Raw genomic sequence first — 19534 nt, forward strand, 5'->3', positions numbered from 1 at the left:
TCGAATCGACCAATCAGACCCCGCACCGTGCCCGCCCGTCCAATCACACGGCTCTCCGCCTGCGGCCCCGCCCCGCCCCGGCGCCGGCGCCGTTCGCGCTCTTCGCTCTGAGGCGGCTTCCGGCCGGGGCTGCCCGAGTCACCGCGCTCGCCCTGTTACCGGGGTGAGTGACGGGCGGCCTCGGGCAGAGCCAGCGGGAAAGAGAAAAATTCGGGGAAAAGAGGGTGTGTAGGGAAACACCCCCCGACCCTCCTCCTCCTGCTGCCTTCTTCTATTCCCACCGCCTGGCTTGGGGGGCCGTGACGAGCCGAGCTCGGGTCCGGCTTCTGTGACCTTCCGCTCACCGTGCATCGGCCCCTGGGCTTCCGAAGCGCTTTGGAAGGGCAGCTCTGAGCGGGATCAGGGGTGTCTCCGTTGTGGCTGCCGTAAGCTGCTCTTCCTGTGTCTGTGTGTCCCGTCCCTTCTTTAAGGCCTCCCGGAGTAGTGAGGAGCTGCGGACAGCGCGGGCTGGTTCAGTGGGACCCCCCTGCCTTAACCTGGTAACAGCAGCTGCCCCAGCCAGCCCCTCGCCCCCCATGGCAGAACTGTGTTACTAAACAATGTCTACTTTCTGCCGAGTGCTACCTGCCTTTTGTCACGGGATCGGGCTGCTCGAGGGGTCAGAGCCTGTCTTTTCCAACGTGGAAATGTGATCCTCTTGCTCTCTTTGAAGGGGAAAAGCTGTTTTACAGTAAGCAAGAAGATTCTGTTAGGTTCATAACGTTCTTCTTTGGGAAATCAATGAAATGGAGATGAGATGGAATGAAACCTGGTCTGGTGGATGGAGCTGATGTACTTGCTCTTGAAGTACAAGAGCAGCTGCCAGAACAGGAATTTGGTGACAGCACCTTGCCCTTACGTAATCGTAGAATGGATTGGGTTGGAAGGGACCTCAAAGATCATCTCGTTCCAACCCCCTGCCACGGGCAGGGACACCTTCCACTAGACAGTGCTTTACTTTTTCTGTCTGGATATTTTTATTCTTAACTGTATGTACTGAAAAGGCATAGCAGGAATAGGAAGAGGCTGGTTCAATAATCTGTGATATAGTGTTGTATTGTGCAACGGTACTTGCAGTATGTTATAATAAAAATATCCCACTAAATGTCCCAAAACTCTGCTGATGTTTCTTGTAGGAATACGACCTTAAATAATTGCCAGGAAGTGAAAATGCCTTCTTGTGATTTACTCGATCACTTTAAATAAAACTGTAGAAATTAATATTCAGTTGGTGTTCAACCTGCTCTATTTCTTAGGACTAACACCTTAATTTGCTTTGCTAAGTATGAGATCAGGTATGATGTAGTTTCATCAGGTACTTACTAGTAAAAGTAGCAGGTGAATTCATGAGGGACATTGAACTGTTGACAAAATGGTGATGTAAAATGATAAAATCAGGATGAATCTTACTTATGAAATTGTAAAGATTGTTCTTTAGGTTCAGGCAAAGTAAGTGCATTCTACATAAAGAAAAAGATCTAGAAGTAGACATAATTGACCCTTTTTCAGTTTCCTTTCTAGTCTTCATAGATATGTTTCTAAATTATTTCCCCCCATTCTAATAAGTAATGTTGGGAAACCAGTGCATAGTTTCAGAGACCAAAATTCAAGAGGTTATGAGTAAATTTAGTAAGATTTAGCTAAGGGTGGTTTATTAAAGTGGATTTTAAAATTTCTTGGAGATGCTGGAAAGTTTGGGGTTATTGTCAATGTGCCTAATCACAGCCTTAAGGACAGCAGCACAGTGTGACACTTTAATGTCCTGGTCTGGAAGATGTTGATGATATTATTGTTAGGTAGAGACAAAGTCCTGAGTTTTGAGTTCCCTTGGGTTTTGAAATGATGTGCATCAACTGCAATTTCTCATTTCACTGATCTCTGAGTACTCAAAGCTGTTGTCAAAATTCTTTGTGTATGAGAGATAACACTAGGAATGCAGGAGTTCTGCTGAAGTGGCATGAATGATACCTTGAGGTAACACCAGCCTGTTAGGTATGGAGCTGAATCCATTTTCTTTGCTAAAAATTTGTACAATCTTAGAGAAAACAGAAAGGATTTGACTAAACAAAAAGTTGTTTGGATTGTAAATATTTATTTCCAAACACCAAACAGAACAATACTGTGTAACTGAGACTGTGAAACTCCAGGTGTTTTGTCTTACTCAGGTTAGACAGTGACATTAACTGCAAAAATAAATGTTAAACATGGAGAGTAGAGTGGCTTCAGAGGAATTGCAGGTTTGTTCCCCTCCCTGCCGTGAGTCCCTGTTGTGGTTTGCACGGTCCTGCTGCCGCCTTGTGGGTGTTAGTTGAGTGTTTGCAGCAAATGTTTGTCTTCTGTGGCGCTGTAGAAAGCAGAATTCTGTGTTCTTGTTAAAGAGCTTCATCATTAGCAATGTAGGTGCTCAGATGTAACTTTTCATCATCAGGGTTGCTAAGCAAGGATTTGCATTTTGCTTTAAGAGGTGTTTTTCTGAACAGTGTGCGAATTCATGTGGTTTGGGGATTTTTTACCATTGACTTTAGAAAGCTGAAAAAATATGATTGTGTTCTTTTCTTATGGAAAATACTAAAACTTGGTTTAAAAAGTAGGCTTCTAACATGTTTTAATTAAATATGGAGGAAGCATCTTATGGAAACAATTACCTAGATTTAAACCTTCCCTTCATTGTTGTCCCTCAAGTGTGGAAATATTAAGCATTAGGCTCATCTGCAAAACTAAAGGAACCTAATTTAGTTATCCTGCTGCATCAGGGAACTGGTTAGTTCATATTTATGGGAGATTCTGAGAAAAGAAGGGAACTTTTGTGGATTCCTGACATGCTGACCTCACATTTGATTTTGGGAAGAAGTGGGAATGTACCGAATCCCTTTGTTTCTCCACACAGCTGGGCCCTTTTGCTGCCTTTTGCGATAAGGAGGTCAGGAGGAGAAATCGGCACATGGAGAGAAATGAGCACTTTATCCTAAATTTTGGTGGCAAATATGAAATGCCCACAGTGTTCTCCCATGCTCTTTTGGGTCAGCCTTTGGTTTCTGCCTACTTCCTGGGTGTCTGCAGTTTTATTTGAATTTTGTAGTACATGTAGGTATCTTTTGCAATTAATATTAAATATTTAATGTGTTGAACATATGTATAGATCAATTTTCAGACTAGGGATGAGTATCAAATCTTGATAATTTATATGTTGATTGCTGTTAGGAAATTTGAGTTGCTTGGTGTCCCAAGATTGCTTACACAAGGAATTATCTCATTATTTTTCTAAACAGAAATACTAGTATTGGAAGTTCAGTATCATTATTAGAGAATTTCTAGCTTTAGGCTTTTGATTTTTTAGAAAAAATTCTGGTTTATGTTGGAAATCATAAAGCTAGAATATTCTGTGTTTTCCCTACTTAAGGAGAAACCAGACAGAATATAATACTGGAACGAGACAATTTCTTTATTTTTTTTTCCCCAGAAGAATAGCATAGATTTAGAAACTGGTTTAGGAGGTTGAAAGATTAATTATCTTTATCCATGTCTTCTATGTTCAGAGACTAATAGTTTACAGAAATTTGCATTTTTAAGGTATTTTAACCAAATCATTGAGATAGCTATTTTTAATGCAATTTTTAACAAGGAAGAAAAAATTGCACTGAATCTCATATCAAACACATTAAAGGGAAGAACATTTCTGTGCAAACCAGTGAAATATGTCATTGCCATTATGTAAAGAGATAATTTCTTTACTTCTCTCCAAATGTTCATTTCAGATATTAACATTTGCTTAGCATTTTGCAGTCCTAAAGCAATTCCTGTATTTTCTAAATGTTGTTCTTTTTCTTCACTGCTACTATTTCTTGTACAGAAATTTTATATTACTTATTCACAATTTTGTCCCGTGATTTTTTTTTTGTTTGTTTTCCCAATGTTCTTTTATACTTCAATTCCTTATGAGCTACCACCTATACAAAATTCTGTCCATTTGGACTTAAATTCTGATAAGATGGCAACTTGCAATTCTTATGTTTCATTAGAATGTTATTAAAAAGAAATGAAAGAAACCAATGTCCTTTCTTCACACACATTGTCGTTTCTCTTGAAACTCTTTGAAACGACTGAAATCAGTCATTCCCCTCCAGCAATAAGATTAGCCTTCCCTGCTCATTTATAGATCACTGTCTAATCTGACATTTCTAAACATCAGTTTAATATTTAGCACTGCTAACACTGCTCTGTCATAACTTCAGAAGTGCTTAAAGGCTCCAGGGAAGCTCAGAAAGATGTTTTGTCCATCGCAGCCTGCATTGAACTGAGTGCTATTAATTGAACTTGAAACTTTCTAATACTAGCTGACTAACGCTAGTTGGTAACTAGAATATTATTTGAAAATGTCAGGAGTACTGATCTATGAACTGGTGTGACAGTTAACACCTTTGATTTGTAGAATCTATTCTACAAGAGGTGCCATTGGAAAAGTCCCTTGGAGTTGTTAGAAGGCTTTTAATTGATGAAACACACCATCACCTCTGTTTGTGGCATTGATGGCTTTCATCCATAATCTGAGAATAATATTGTAAACAATGGCAGTGACTACTAATCTTAGTTTAGAAATAATGTATCTTTCCTTGAAATGCTCCATTTGACTTCCTGGCCTGTGCTGATGTGCATTCCCTGTTGCATTAGGACACTGCTCTTGCTTTCTTCTGAGACTGCCAGCTCCGATGACAGTTTTAGGAAGTGCGGGCAGAGGCTGAATGATGAAGAGCTTTAATAATCATCTGGGTTCACACGTGTTAAAGTAACACACAGCCATTGAGCAGGTCACCCTCTCAGGGGAATGCTAACTCCAGAGCTATCAGAAAAGCTCTACTGATAAATTTAAAACATATTGACTTTGTGTGGCATGCAATCAAAAGCTGGTAGCAATAACACAGCAGGGTTCTTAATCACTTTGCTGTTACAGCCGTGCTCCTGCTGTCATATTTCTAAAGGTTCATTTGTTAATTTGTTGAAAAGAATGCTTAAGCAACTTGTACAGTTTCCAACAACTTCTGTGCTAAGAGTAAGTGTAGTGTAACGTTAGACTTCCAGATAGTCTGGGGGAAGGTTTTTGGAAGAAAATCACTACACCACTATGTGGAACATATTCTCATGGTTCTCAAGAGGCTTTTAAATGTTTGGATTTTTAAAATTAAGTTTGCTTGTGGGAATCTAACTCTTGTTAAGCTGAACACATGATGGGAACTACTGGGTATATGAATGTATGTGTCTCTTTAAGCCGAACATATTCCTTGAGCATTTTAGGAATAGCAGTGGAGATTATAGCTGTCAGCACTTGAGCTGACTTTTGGGATTTTGCAATTGTAAAATCTGACCATTGGCTACTTTTATTTGTCCAGTCTGTCTTGTAGGAGTGTTAAGACAGTGATGGCTGCTTAATACAAGTTGTAGTGGTGTTTGCCTGATACATTGCAACTGGAAAGGTGATCCCTTTGGGAGAAGGGGAAATGACAAGTTACTAAGTAAACAAACAAACAGGCATCTCTCTAATTCAGTGGCAGTATGTGCCATAAAAATAAAATTTTGCCAACATGAGCCCATTTGTCCTGGTATGAACTGGACTTTTCTCCTCCCCTTCCTGATGGTCTTCCTGAACAAAGATGTCAACTTCTTTCAGCCACTGTCACATGATGCTTTCAGTCCATTTCGGCTAAAGAACTTGCTCCCTCCCTACAGAACCCTGCAGGAAAGGGTGTTCCCTTTTAGTGTTCCAGAGAGAAAACTTGAGGGAAGCCGAAGTGCTTCCTGCCACTATCTGACAGAGTGGGGGATTCATGTAGAAGACGAGTCTAGTTGCTTTTCAAAGGAGCACAGAGAAGAGCAAGAGGCAAAAACATGGAATTGCAAGAAGGGACATTTCAATTCTGAGTGATTTAAAAAAAAATATCATTACTGATGAAGTGATTAAATACCGGTATTTAAAGCATCACCAATGTCTGGATTAGGATTTTTTTAAAACCGTGTAGATAACTAAAAAAAATGCCAGTTCTCAGAGTGCTGTAATGCAATAGCATTGTGCTTCCTGTTGTAATCTTTGTAGCAGGTAGAAAGAAAATCACATACACTTAGCTTTTTAAAGCAAGAAAGCAGAAAATTGAAGTAGGAAAGTGGAAAGATAATCTGGTGTTCAAGAAAGATTAATGCTGCCAGAGTGTCCCTGAAAATTAAAATCCCAGCTGCATGCTTACATCTGTGATAGTCAAGAGAATAAACTTCTAGTTGACTGTTAACATTTGGGTTGTGTAGAAGATCAGATATGTACTGGGTTTAATGACTGTAACCATGTAATATAAATTATATGCATTAAACTGCATTTTGATCTCAGATATTTTTTGTTAAAATAATACTGTGATAATACCTTTTGTGTTAAATCAGACTTGCTAGTTACACTATCTTAATGTTGGCAGGTGGAAATTTTCTCAGATTCTTGTCCTTGTGCTACTAAGATCATCTCTAACTAAAGATGCATCCAGACCTGTCTCCTCATCTGCACACTGAAGAGTGTAACCTAATTATCAGTCTGCTCAAGAAATGTCACAAGGAGGTAAGGAGTGTTGAGCTAAGAGTGGGTGGGTTGGGGAAATTTGTGTCAGATAAATTAGTGATATTATATGGTTGTGAAGAGAAAACCCTCCTCTAGGCAGAGCAGCCATGAAATATAGCTGGTGTATTTTCACTGAAGAGCTATCTGATGACTGTATGTAAAGTGATTTATTTGGGAAATATAACATACCTTAAAATTTTCTGTGCTACAGCTTAGCACTTAGGGAACTATTTTAAGGACTGAAATAACTTCTGCAGCTCTTAGTACTGTGTGCCCCTCAAAAAACAATAATAAAATCAGCACCAAATGCCCTCTTTTTGTATGCTCATGGCATTTCCATATTCCAGCTGTCCCTGGGGCAGTTGGTCAGTGTGGTTATAAGGAGATGTGTTGATGGGGATCCCAACAGCCTCATGCATGACATTCAGTGTTTGGAGAGCTAATTGGGAATTACTGCTTGTCTTCCATCTTCTTAAATAGGCACCTACCCAAGGATATGAAATGTGATATTGTCTTCAGGCTTCTGCAGGCTCTTCATTGCTTCAGGATAATGGAATAGTCATCTCACTTGTTTAAAGGCCTTTTTAAAAATTGCTTTGTCTATGTCTTCTGCACCTCTAGCTGTACAAGATTTGCCCCCTGCATTGAAAGCTTTCTGCTGCATCATTGCAATGTTGTTTTTGTTAATTATTTTCCTAGTATACTCTAAAGAGATGCTCTGTAGAGATAATCTTGCTGTATTTGTGCATAAAAAGTTAAATTTCGTAGTTTCTACTGAGATAAAAATACATTTAAATATTCACTATGAATGTGAAAACTCTGATTTACACCACTATATGCAATCTACAATATTTTCACCTCCATGTTCAGTTGTGACATGGATACTTTTTTCTAATGCAGTTAGTTAGATTCTAAGACAATACAAATGTTAGCTTTACTGTTTTGAGCAGAATTCTAAATTTTTATTTTCAAAAGCCATAACAGGATGAGAAACAAGGCTGATAATTCACAAAATGTGAGAGAAGACGTTTTAAGTGAAAGAGGGATAACAACATTTTTTCAAGGTTTTAAAGTAGCTAAAGTAACATTAAAAACATTTTCTGCACCACACTTTGTTATGATTTCTAAATTACAACAATGAAGAGAGCAGACTTTTAATACTAAAATACATTTCAGGGAGTATATTGTACTGGTTTTCTTCAGCAACATGCAATTTGTTTTTGCTGGCACTTGGAGTGCAGTATCTTGAAACATAAGCACACTGCAGTCTGTTGATACAATCCCATAGGTGGTACTTCCCATTCCAGTGCTCCTGTACAGAACATCTCCAAGCTTTAAAACTAAAAGTTGTATTAAATGTACAAGTTACGCTTTTTTTTCTGAGTTCAGAAATCTTAATTTGCCTAAAAATGCTTCGGTAATTTGAGAGATTGTAGAGACTTTCTTTCTTTCTTTTTTTAGTTGGTTTGTTTTTTTTTTTTTTTCCCAGCAACTTTAATGTTGTAGGTAAGTGTTCAATAGCTAGAACTGAGAACACTTTGTGTGCATTAAGTACAATAGTATTGGAAAGATTGTGAAATAAAATGACCATCATTTAGGAGGAAAATAGGCAGTACGTAAGCAATATAAAATTAAAGTTTTGTAATTATTTTTTCATAATTATGAAAACAAATCCAATCAGGAAAGAAAATACATTCAGATTTGTCCTGATTTTTGGTACATACAAAGCTGGGCTTTCTATACTTTCAGTAGGAATGCAGCAGTAGTGATTTACTACTTGAAAGTAATGGTTGTCTGGCTTTTTGTTTGTGGTTTGGTTTTTTTTGTTTTAAATGAATGTCCAGAAGTACCCTGGACTTGTATGACATAGCTTGTTAGACTGCCTTGAGAACTGGAACTAGAAGGTGCACTTGAACTTCTTGGCAGCAAGTGATTCAAAGGAATCTATTGTTAATCTGACTTATGAAGGGACTAGGAGCAGCACTAATAGTCATGCACAGAATTATATTCTCTTAGTTGTGTTTGAAGTTGATCTTTACATGAAGAGGAATTACTTTTGTCAGTCTTGTGCTCAGCTGGGAGAGGATATTTGTGCTGGCAGTCTCAGAACAGAAAGGGTGAGGATGACTTCTTTCACACTCAGTTGAAAGGGAGCAATACTTTTTCATTGGAAATTCCAGGGGAATGTACTGAAATATTCTTTTTAAATTGAAGTCACTGAAACTGAAGTCAGTGATCTTAATGAGTTATTGGTGACTACTGCTGTTTTCTTATAATGCCAAAATGTCTTAAGAACCTTCATCTATAATTTAAATCACCATTCCTGAGGGATGAAAAGCATTATTTTTTAATTGGGTGACCATTTTCACAACAGTCAATTTGATTTACTTTATCGCTAATCTAGAACCTGCCCTGTATATCAAGTTTTGTATCTAGTGAAGAGAGGTTAATGGGATTCCTATTTGATGTCACTTTTTTTTTAATAACTCCACTCTGATGCCAAGTATGTGCTATAAGTAGACTAATTTTTATAGGTAACAGCTCAAAGAAATGTATATTGTCTTGCAATTGTAGCACTGTAATAGGTGTAATAGGTGTTTTTGAGAAACTGATTCTTTTTTTCCCTCATAATCTTAGCCAAGAAGTTGACATTTTAGGAATCTGGCTAAATAAACATAGATTAAACCCACTGTATTCAGAGTGGAGTTAGTTTGAAATGTGAGCATTCACCTTGAAATTTAATATGCAGGTATGAGAGTAGAACACAAAATTAAATCTGTATTAGCTGAAATAAGAATGTTGTAAAAGCAAGATTAGCATGCAGTAAAGTGATCACTTATACCATGCAACTGCTTCAGAGTCATCTGATGCCCTTTATAAATCACAGAGGTATAAACAAGCTAATTATAGCACTGCTATAGTTAAGTGTTTGTCATAAACTTTATTAACCCACTCCTACTTCCAGTTGTGTTCTGTTGGCTGAGATCTTGTTCATTGTTTGAATCTTTTATAGTCTTCCTGTGTCACCTGTATAAATCCACCTGGCTGCTGGTCAGCTATGGAAATGCACATAGGTTTCCCTCTGAAATATGGAAGTGTCTTCATTTGCATCTGTTTTGTTCTTCATGGTCTTTTTTATTTAAGTTCATTAGTTGTCTGCAAGATTGGCCAAGTTATCTCCATTGATTGTGTAGCTGCAAATATCTACTAAACCTGCCCCCCCCTTCAGGTCTTCTAAATCACTTGGATGCTCTGCTGCCAGGTTCTGCCGTGAGATTCTGTGGCATGGCACAAGCATCCCCCTGAAAAAGCAGTCCTTCTAAAACCATGCATTCTGAGAGAGGTTTAATGCTTGATAGTATGCAGTTGCTTTAGGAAATGTGGGCTAAGAGGACAGATTTTTATGGTGAATGTCATCATGTTAGCTGTGGAGAGCCCTCATGAGGACAGGGCGTGCAGTTTTTCAGAAACTAAGGCACACTTAAATTTGCGTAAGGCCCACAGTTGACCTGTGCCATAAAGATGAGAAATGCATCTTATTTATTAACCTCAAGATCCACAGAGATTTTTTATACTGGTTCTAACGTTCCAATCAATTAATCCTAGTGCCTGCATCTTCTGGACCAACACCACATTGTTCGTGTGGCTGGGATAATGGAGCAGTGAATCCTTTGCCTCTCTAGGTCACGAAGAAATAATGAAAGCTAAAGCTGGGAGGATGTTGCCTCTGTACCACAAGCTGGAGTTCAGAATATTTATTTTTTGTACACTATTTAATTTAGTGTGAGTGAGAGTTGTGAGACTGACTTCTAGATCAATAAAATGTATGTTCTGTGTTTAGACAACCGCTTCAGCTTAGGTGTCCTCCTTTAGTCTTGTTATATAAGATGAGTACCTTCAACTTTCAGCCAGGTAGGGATGGCTCAAGTGAGCTTTAGGAGTTGCTCGAACTTCTTCCTGCTTGGGGGAAAAAAAGTTACCAAACACCACTTTTCACAAGAAAGGGAGAGGAAAAGAAAACCAGTATATGTTGAAAAATGCAAATGAGTTGAAATAAATTTAGAGCTTCAGAGGAAGAAACCTTTAAATTGTAATTTTTTCTTTCTCCTTAACTCATCAGCACAATGTTTTGAAGTTTTTTGGTCATTGCAATGATATTGACCGTGAGATGCGGAAGTGCTTAAAAAAAGAGGTAAGGAATAAATTTACTGTGAGTTAAATGCTTAATAAAAAATGGGAGAGAACTAGAGTTGCTTTTTACTAAATGGTACGAATCGATAAATGTAAGCACATTCTGGTGTGGGCACTTGAGACCAAATTTAAACTTTTTTTGATAAATTTGTCAAGTAAAATCTGGCATCAACAAATGGCATGTATTTTTTGATATACAAAAATAGGCAAACACATTTTAATGAAACAAATATTGGAGATAGGAACTGGCACTTCACAGATTGCTTCTGACTTTTTTCCTATTTTTTTTTTAGTAGTGATATTTGCACAGAATTAAATAGAAAGCAGTAATGGTCACTTCTGCATAAGTAACACTTAAAGCTGAAGTCAGTTATACTGATGGAAAGTACTTAATGAGTTGCTGAGTTAGGCCCTAAATGAAAATATTGCTGTATTACATCTGCAGATATGAAGGAATGAAGACTATGGGAGTTCAAGTGGATTAACTGTCTTAATAGGCACATTTTCAGGAGAGTGTCAACTGTTCTTTATATTTATGGTGGTTGTGCCTACATGACAGAACATATAAATGAACATTTCATGCACCTTTTAACTTGAAATTGTACTTTCTGATTTTGACATAAATTTCACCATACTAAAAAGTTTCTACATAATCTTATTTTTTTATTTTTTTCTTCCGTTGAAGCCTTTACATTAAAGGAGTTCTTGATGATTATATTTGTCTGCCTTCTTAAAATGTGCCTATATTGATATGCCATTACTAGGAAGCCCCTGAAAGGTTGTTCAGAAATACTGAATAGGTAAAGATAGAGCTTTTAAAGATCCATTGTTCTCATTCTACGTACAAACATGGATGGGTTATTGAAAAATTGAATATTGGCAAGGGAAAAAGTTAAGCATTCTGTAAAGGTTAAGTAATGTTTCGGGTCATTATTTCAGTTATAGACCAATCAGTATAATGGATGAAAAACTGCAAATCCATTTCAAAATCAATTTCTTTAGTAGTTTATTACATTATATAGAGAACTGAATATTTGTGGCGTACTTCGGTTTTATTCTTGATACCAATTATTAAAAAATTGAACAAATATATGCTCTAACCTAAGGATAAGAATAATTTGCTTCTCGTGAAATACAGATCAGATGATGCATTGATTTTTAATTTTTCATTTATTTGAGCCATGAAAATGTTTCCTTTTTGTTTGCAATGAAAGAGAGGCTCTTCAAGTTTCTGCTAGTGCAGGGCCATACTTGAAAGCATGGTGGTCTTATACATGAATGTTAACTGTAAAAGCTTTCTTGGTTCCATTTTACACTGGAGTCCTGCCTCTGATGTGGTTCTTGTTTAAACCATTAAAAATCCCCACATGCCTTACACTCATTCAATCCAAATTTGCCTTTGTTCCTTTCATCTTGGTATCCTGCTTTATCTGTGCATATAATTAATGACCAGGATCAAAAATAGACCAAGTCTGTGATGACAAATTCATGTTTCAGAAGGCAGACACACATTAATCAGCATCTTGTGAAAGGAAAAGAGCCTGACCTGTGCTCTAGAATAGCACCAGAGCAACTATTTTTCCTAGTTCGTGTGAAGCGTAGCTGTCATACGTTAGATCTCTGTATAATTAAGTTCCTCCTTAAGATTAACTGAATCTTCTTTATTAGAATGTTCTAATACTCTTTAGCTTAATAACCTCAAACTTAGAAACCTGTATTTTAATGGAATAAATGTTAATTTCAAAGTAAAAATGAACCTGTATGTATATATTAACAAGAGCTGTATTTCTAATGCATCAGTCAAATATATTGTTTCTGTTCCTGGGTAAAAAAAATGCTTTCTACAGTTTTAAATTTGACATATCTATTTAATGGTAACAGCTGATCTATTAATTTCCGTATCTGTCTTCCAGTATGAAGAAAACAGGCTTAGAAACCGGGAGAAACGACAGAGGATAATTAATGCTCACAAAGCCTCAGAGAAGTGAGCTGTGCTGTGGCTGGACAGCTGCAGCTCCATAGGGACATTCACTTGGAAGCTGACAGAATACTTGTGTTTCATCACCAATGTCAAGCCTCTGGTTTGTGAAATGGTGACAAAATAAATGCATCACTCACAACCTAACTTAATTTTTGACCTCTAAAAGAAAACTACTGTGGCAAGTCTTTGTTCTGGCACAGTTTTATGATTATTAAGTAATGAGGAATCGGTGTGTGTGAGGTACTATATATTCAAGGCTGCTGTGTTCCCACTTTACTGAGTTGCATTTATTTCCTTGTGTTTAGCAGTTTCTCTTACATATCTTGGGTTTTGTAGGGTTTTTTTGTTTGTTTTTCATTGCAAAACACTAAATTACTTTTTCCATCACTTTTTGTAGTGTTGTGATAACACTTAGTAAATGGATTAGGAAAAGGAAATTTTAAACAGATGTGGATTGAAATTGGAAATTGCCTATCAAGGAATAATTGGAGTTCTAGTATTTTTATTGGAGCTAAAAGGATGAAGCTACTGTCTTCAGCTGAGAAGATTACAAATCCTCCCTGCCAACCATATGAACAGTGTAGACTGCTGTAAGACAATTTGTTCATCACACCCAAAGCATGCGGCTTTAGAAATCCAGAATGGAACATTTCCAGGGATTTACAAAGCTTCGCCTTGATTTTTGTTGAGTACAGTCAATGTGTGCTGAGTGATTTTTGAAGAGGAGTGCTGCCAAAAATACAAGCTAAAGTTCTTCCATTTTCTCTGGTACAAAGGTAAAGTTATGACTATTGAGGTTGAAGCAAAGCTGACACTGAAGTGCAAGAAAAGTGTAACTTTTGAGGCAAGTCAATATGTATTGTGTTACCAAGTTGCCTTGTTAGCCTATAAAAGGTGTTTATTTGCCATCAAACTGCTGAAAGCCCAGAACAAGTCTCCGAATTCAGAAGATTTGATATCAAAACATACACTGGTTTGTACAGTGATGGAGCTGCTTCTCTGTGTGCCTGCTGGATTCACCTTTTAAATAATGCCTCTGTTCTACCTAGCAGCAAAATACTTTTTTAAAAAATAAATTTTGTTGAGCCAAATACACAAAGTGTCTAGAAACCTTTTGAAAAAAAGGTGTCTATTCTACAGTGAATTACATGGTTTGTTGTAAGAACCATTGTTGATACTCAGTCTTGGAATTGGTACATGCCCCTATTTTTGGAATAAAACTGTGTTTTGTGATCTGTTTTGAAAGGTGAATTAGATAGAATAATTTTACTTATTTTTCAATACCTGGATGGACCCAATTAAATCAGTAAAACTTAACCACAAATGTTTTCAATGAAAGCTCCAAGCAAAGCTGAAGCAATTGTTTCTGCATCTTGACATGCTGTTTGTCTTTTGGAACAAGTAAATGATGCACTGTTTGAATTCATACTTGAATGGTTGGAAGTGGTGCACTCTTTATTGGTACTTTCGGAGTATTTTCGGAGTACTTTGTAGTGAACTCCCCTATCTGGGAACTCTGCATCCATGATACTTCTTCCATTTGAGAGGACACAACCTACTTCAGGCAAGCTCTTAAATAGGATTGTAGCCTTTAAGTAAATAAATAAATTGAGAATTGTTCTAGAGATTAGGTTGAGAACCTGATATCTGAGTGCAGAAGCACTGAAGCTTTTGTTTCTTTAATCAGCTTCTGTGAGTCCCGATCTTTCACACAGCAACAAAATAAGAAACCAAGAGCCACTTAACACAGCTCATTAGTCACAATCATGTTTGCAAAGATCAATGTGCTTAGTGAATGAAAGACCAAATGGCACACACAATTCCTATTGATACTTTCAACTACATTTGTTTATAAATGTATTTTAGAGATCAGCTTTGTTTACCTAGTGAAAGTCTGATCATGGTCATCCTTCTGTTTCTCTTTGCTAATTGCCCACTAGTAGTGTGATATGAGAGTGCCCATTGTTTCCTGTGGGTTTTGTTCCTTTTGTTTGACAGAATTCATGTTGCTAGTTTGATCTTGAAGCTGAAAACCTCTGGTGTAATAATACATATGATTTATCTGACAGAGAAAGAGGTAAGGATGAAATACTAAATGTGGGGTTTTTTCTTGTTTCCTAAAGTAAGCTTGGGTGAAATAAACCTTATCTCTATAGAAATAAATATATATCTCTATAGACTTTGAAGACACTTTATTGTAATGTCATTTGTCTATAGGAGCATTTTTCCCATTGTTCTTTCTGAAAGAGCATATTTGAGAGAGAAGAGAAAAAGAAATCTGATGTAATTTTTTGTCGTGTTGTGTGTGAAAAGCTCATAGGTGTTTCACATCGGAAAGTGAAGAAGGGGGAAACAGAGAGGGCAAATGGCAGCTCCGGCCAGAGTGGTAAGGATTTTCCATACTGAAATGCCATAAAAGTCTAGGATCCATGGACAGGAGGAGGACAGAATAAAGGGAATTACAACTGTTGAAAATCCCTCCAGCTTTACCAGAAATACCTGGTAACACTGTTCATAGTGTACTTTTTCTTGCTGGAAAACTAAATTATGACATTCTGTTTGCCTTATTTTGAATTTTTTTAAAATTTATTTTTTAGTAGAAGGAAAAATATTCTGCTGAATAGCAGCAGCATAGTGTAGGAACAGCAGGGCGAGTTCTTGCTCTGGTGTTAAGTTCTTTATACAACAGGGCTTGAATCTGGTGCTCCTGTTAAGCTGCAGTGCTGAGTGTTAATATATTATGAATGTACTGCTCGTCTTTCCCTGTAAACTTTAGTTGGTAACATCCTCAAGAAATTATATTCTTTGTTGCTGATAAGGACAATGTGGGGTTTCTAGACCTTGAAGCAAAGCCTTGATTTAGTTGAGCTGACTGTACAGTTTGGGTGAGGACTAGTCCTGTGAGTTAGTTATTCCCCCCGTTATTGGAAATCACTGTAATGAATATTTCCGATGTGTTACTTTGCTGAAGCTCCACACCTCATGTATAAAGTGTATTTAACAGTCAGGCAATCCTGAATTTGGCACTGCCCATGTTTTAAAAAAATTCATGATATCTGATACAAATTCTTTCTGATACAAGTGAAAGCACACTTTTGTGGAATACCTAAAAGGATTTGAACAACTGGAAAACTGATAGCAGATTCTGATAGTTGAGTTAAAAATGAATTTTTAACATCAGTGCTTAAGCAAAGGAGATTCTCTACCTGGACAACATAATGGATTTTAGTGCTGCAACTTAATGTTACATGTTGAGTTTTATTAATATGAACTAAAATGGAGTATCAGCAAATCTTAGTGGTCCCATTAGATGATTTTACAGGCTCAGTGATAACCACGCTGCTCCTCAACAGAACCTGCCTTGCAGTACATGAAGGTCTACTAATAAAAACTTGAAAGTGAATAGTAAATTCACATCAGGTTCCCCAAACCTACTTAAATTGCTGTGTACCAAAAAATATATCAATGGGAACAAAATATATATTTAGGCTGAAAATGGTTCTTGTGGAACCATCATGCTTTAAAATTATTCTTTTGAACTATTTGGTGACATTTTAAAGGCTGGGAACTTTCATGTGGTGCTTTTGCTTTAACCAGTGAGACTTTTATTGGTATTTTAATGTAGACCCTTAGATAAAACAAGATACATTTCAAAGATACAAGTGAGCAGAAAAATCTTTTGGGACATTCATTACCTGGAAAAATGTTACTGATGGCTTGACAGAGCTCATCCCCAGTACAGACATCAGCCGTCCCCAACCTGGAGATTTGTTTCAGCTTGGCAAAAGCGTCAAGTGCCTGAAAGAGTATGGATATGTGTTGCTACAGGAACGCTGATGTAACCATGTCATCCGCAAAACTGAGGTGCTGAGAGCAAGGGACTTGTTTTGTTAGCATGACATGAGAGGTCTAATTTTTACAAAAACCTTTGACTGAAAACTATTCTTGACCTTTGCTGCCAGCAGCCCGGGGCTTGAGTAGTTTGCCTTGAAGTAAATCTGATTTCCCCTCCAGCCCTGGGCTGAGGCGGCTGCTCCCCGCGCTGGCATCACCGCGCTCCGGCTGTGTCACGATGCCGGCGGTGACTGCTGCTCCGTCCCTGCGGTGCCACTGGGAAGCCCTTCGTTACACACTGCCAGGAAGAACATTGGGAATGTTTTGGTATTCTTCCCGAGCGCTGGCAGAACCGCTCGCTGTCAGCCGACAGACGCCGGACGTGACCGTGCCCAGACGGGAGCGGCGGCCGGTTCGCAGCTGCACAAGGCGGCCTCCGCTGCCTCCCGGGGCCAGCCGCCAGCGCTCGGCGCTGCGGGATCACCGCGATCGGCAGTGCCGTCTCCACTCGCCGCCTGGCAGCCGGGAACGTCGCCAGGCTCGGCGGCCACGACCCGGCCTCCCGCATCCCGTTCCCCCATCCCGTTCCCCTCATTCCGCATCCCGTTCCCGCACCCCGCGCCGCGGGGCTCGGCAGCGCCGCCCAGCGGCCGCTCCGTCCCGCGGGAGGCAGCGGCATCTCCGCCGCGCGGGCGGGGCTCCCTCAGGCCGCGCCGCCATTTTGGCGGGGCCCTGGGTGCTTGTGCTCCCTCAGCCTTGTGGTGTTGAGGTGCTGGTTTTTGCCCAGGTGCTGGGGCTGTGCTGAGGAATGGCCTTAGCCCTCGTAAGAACAGGGTGCTGGGTGCTGGTGAGGTGCCATCGCCACTGGATTCTGTGCAGCCCAACCACAGTGTCTGCCTCGGGTAAAACAACATCCACACTCTTACCTCATGGGGCACGAGTTGTCGCAGCTGACCCCCGTGCTCTGACATACTCTGCATGCTATTGATCGTTCGTTGATGCTGAATTCTATTGCACAATCATACTTCTATTTATCACCCACTTTATTTATTTATTTAAATCAAGTCCATGTTGTGCTCAGAACAGCACTGTTGAAATAAGCAAATGTGGTTGGACTTTGCTGTGTCCAGTGCTGAGCAGGGCCCTGGCGCAGGGCCCCACGTGTGGCCACAAACCACAGGGGGGATCGGCGCTGACATTACCAAAAATCCTCTCTATGGTGTTTGGTAGGATTAGAAGACTAGACCTCACTCTCTTCTATCCCCCTGGGTTGGTAGCTACAGCTGTAAGATGTATTTTAGAAACAGCTATGTTGTGCCCTAATACAGGCATTCCTGTTTTCCAAAGTTCAGCAGGATGTTGGAACTGGTTGATTCACCTGGCTCTGGAAGCAGCCAGGAATAAAAGGTCATCCTCAAAGACAACTGGCATGGATGCAGTTTTGATTTATTAGTGATTCATTTTGTGTAGCATAATGGTTGGTTTGTCACTTGCTTTGGGTATTCTGTAATATTGTAATTATTTATCCAGTGGTACCTTAGACCATTCATGCAATGCACAAAACAATCCACCTCAGCTGTCTCTGTTAATTGAAAACTGCAGCTTTTAATTGTTAACTTTCCTCTAGCTTTCAGAGCTACATATTTGTGTGGTTTATTTAGTTGTGTTTTGGTTTGGTTCATATTCTAACATTCCTGGTAATGAATATATAAAGTACTTTGTGTCTAAGTGGCATTAGTTAGACAGCTGCGGTTACAAACAGCCCACATAATCATATTAAATCAATATTAAATGTGTGCTACTGAATAGTTGTCTTTGGGATGCTGATGGTCCCAATTTAATTTAAACTTCATCCCACTAGTGCTTCTAAAAAATCTCAGAGGAAAACAAATCAAAAATCAAACCCCCAAATGAGTAACTCCAAATGGAATAACAGATCTTTCATAATTGGTCCACAGTGGCTTCATTTAGGTGGATGTACAAGTGTGTGGTGTGTGGCAGCAAACAGTCCAAAGCCTTTTGGCTGTTCACTGCAAGAGAGGGAACAACTGTGGAGAAGGGGTGTCAAGATGCCTTTTTTTGTGTGACAAGAGAGTTTATTTGAACTAGGAAAATAGAAAAGGCTCGTTTGAGTCATGATATTTCCCGCAAGGAGAAGATGTAAATATTAGAAGTTTCTTCAGAAAGCCAGTTTGTCCTCAGTGTGATGCAGCTGTGCTGCTGTTGGTTCTGTTTGCAGGATGGCCAAGAATAGATGGTAAGGGCTGAAGAGGGGCAGCAACAAGGAAACCTGACACTTTCCTCTGGAGCTACTTGATATTCAAAATGGAGACTCTTAAATCATCTGGTTATAACAAGAGCTAGACATTCTCCCTTGAATTTTTTTTGTGCTGGGCTTGTGTTCATGGGCTTCTGTTTCCATGCTTGGGGCTGTGTCCAAGGTGAGGGCAAAAATTATGTAGTGGATCTAGATCTCCTGGTTAGGAAGTTGCATATTACTGCAGCGAGTGGTGCATTGAGTGGAAACCAATTCCAGTGTCCAGTACTCACTGAAGATGTTGTAATTTTATTTCTAGTTGTTTATTAGGTCTTACAGTGTTTTAGAAGATATTGCATACAGAAGTTGTGTACTGGATGTACAGAAACAGAAAAGTGAAGATACCTGCAAGGGAAGTGAGAATTCTCCCTTTGATCAGAGTAGCAGGAAGGGAACCTCTTTTTATGAAAATATGTCTTTTAATAGATTGAATATCTGAGGAAGAACGTGGGACATTAATCATCAGGACTTTTATTTGTGACTTGATGTGGTTATGGATCATCAGGCCAGTTTTAGTGTATTGTGGTGCTGCTAAGTTGAAGTTTCCTCGTGCCCTTACACCAAAAGTGGTGCTTAAGAGATG

General features: G+C 38.9%; 1 protein-coding gene across 6 annotated transcripts; it reads left to right on the top strand.

Moving 5' to 3' along the window:
* Positions 1-76: 76 nt before the first annotated feature.
* On the top strand, positions 77-14990 carry CMC2 (C-X9-C motif containing 2). 6 transcript variants are annotated; one of them, XM_048316874.1, is made up of 4 exons: positions 77-163; positions 6492-6628; positions 10749-10820; positions 12733-14990. In XM_048316874.1, the coding sequence occupies exons 2-4, from the start codon at positions 6548-6550 to the stop codon at positions 12805-12807; spliced, it is 228 nt and encodes a 75-aa protein (XP_048172831.1). In that variant the 5' UTR covers positions 77-163; positions 6492-6547; the 3' UTR covers positions 12808-14990. The 6 variants fall into 6 exon arrangements, with proteins under 6 accessions (XP_048172831.1, XP_048172829.1, XP_048172832.1 ...); XM_048316872.1 differs by having other exon boundaries at positions 110-425; XM_048316875.1 differs by having other exon boundaries at positions 118-224.
* Positions 14991-19534: the final 4544 nt, after the last annotated feature.

The sequence above is a fragment of the Corvus hawaiiensis genome, chromosome 12, assembly GCF_020740725.1.
Source record: "Corvus hawaiiensis isolate bCorHaw1 chromosome 12, bCorHaw1.pri.cur, whole genome shotgun sequence".
NCBI lineage: Eukaryota > Metazoa > Chordata > Aves > Passeriformes > Corvidae > Corvus > Corvus hawaiiensis.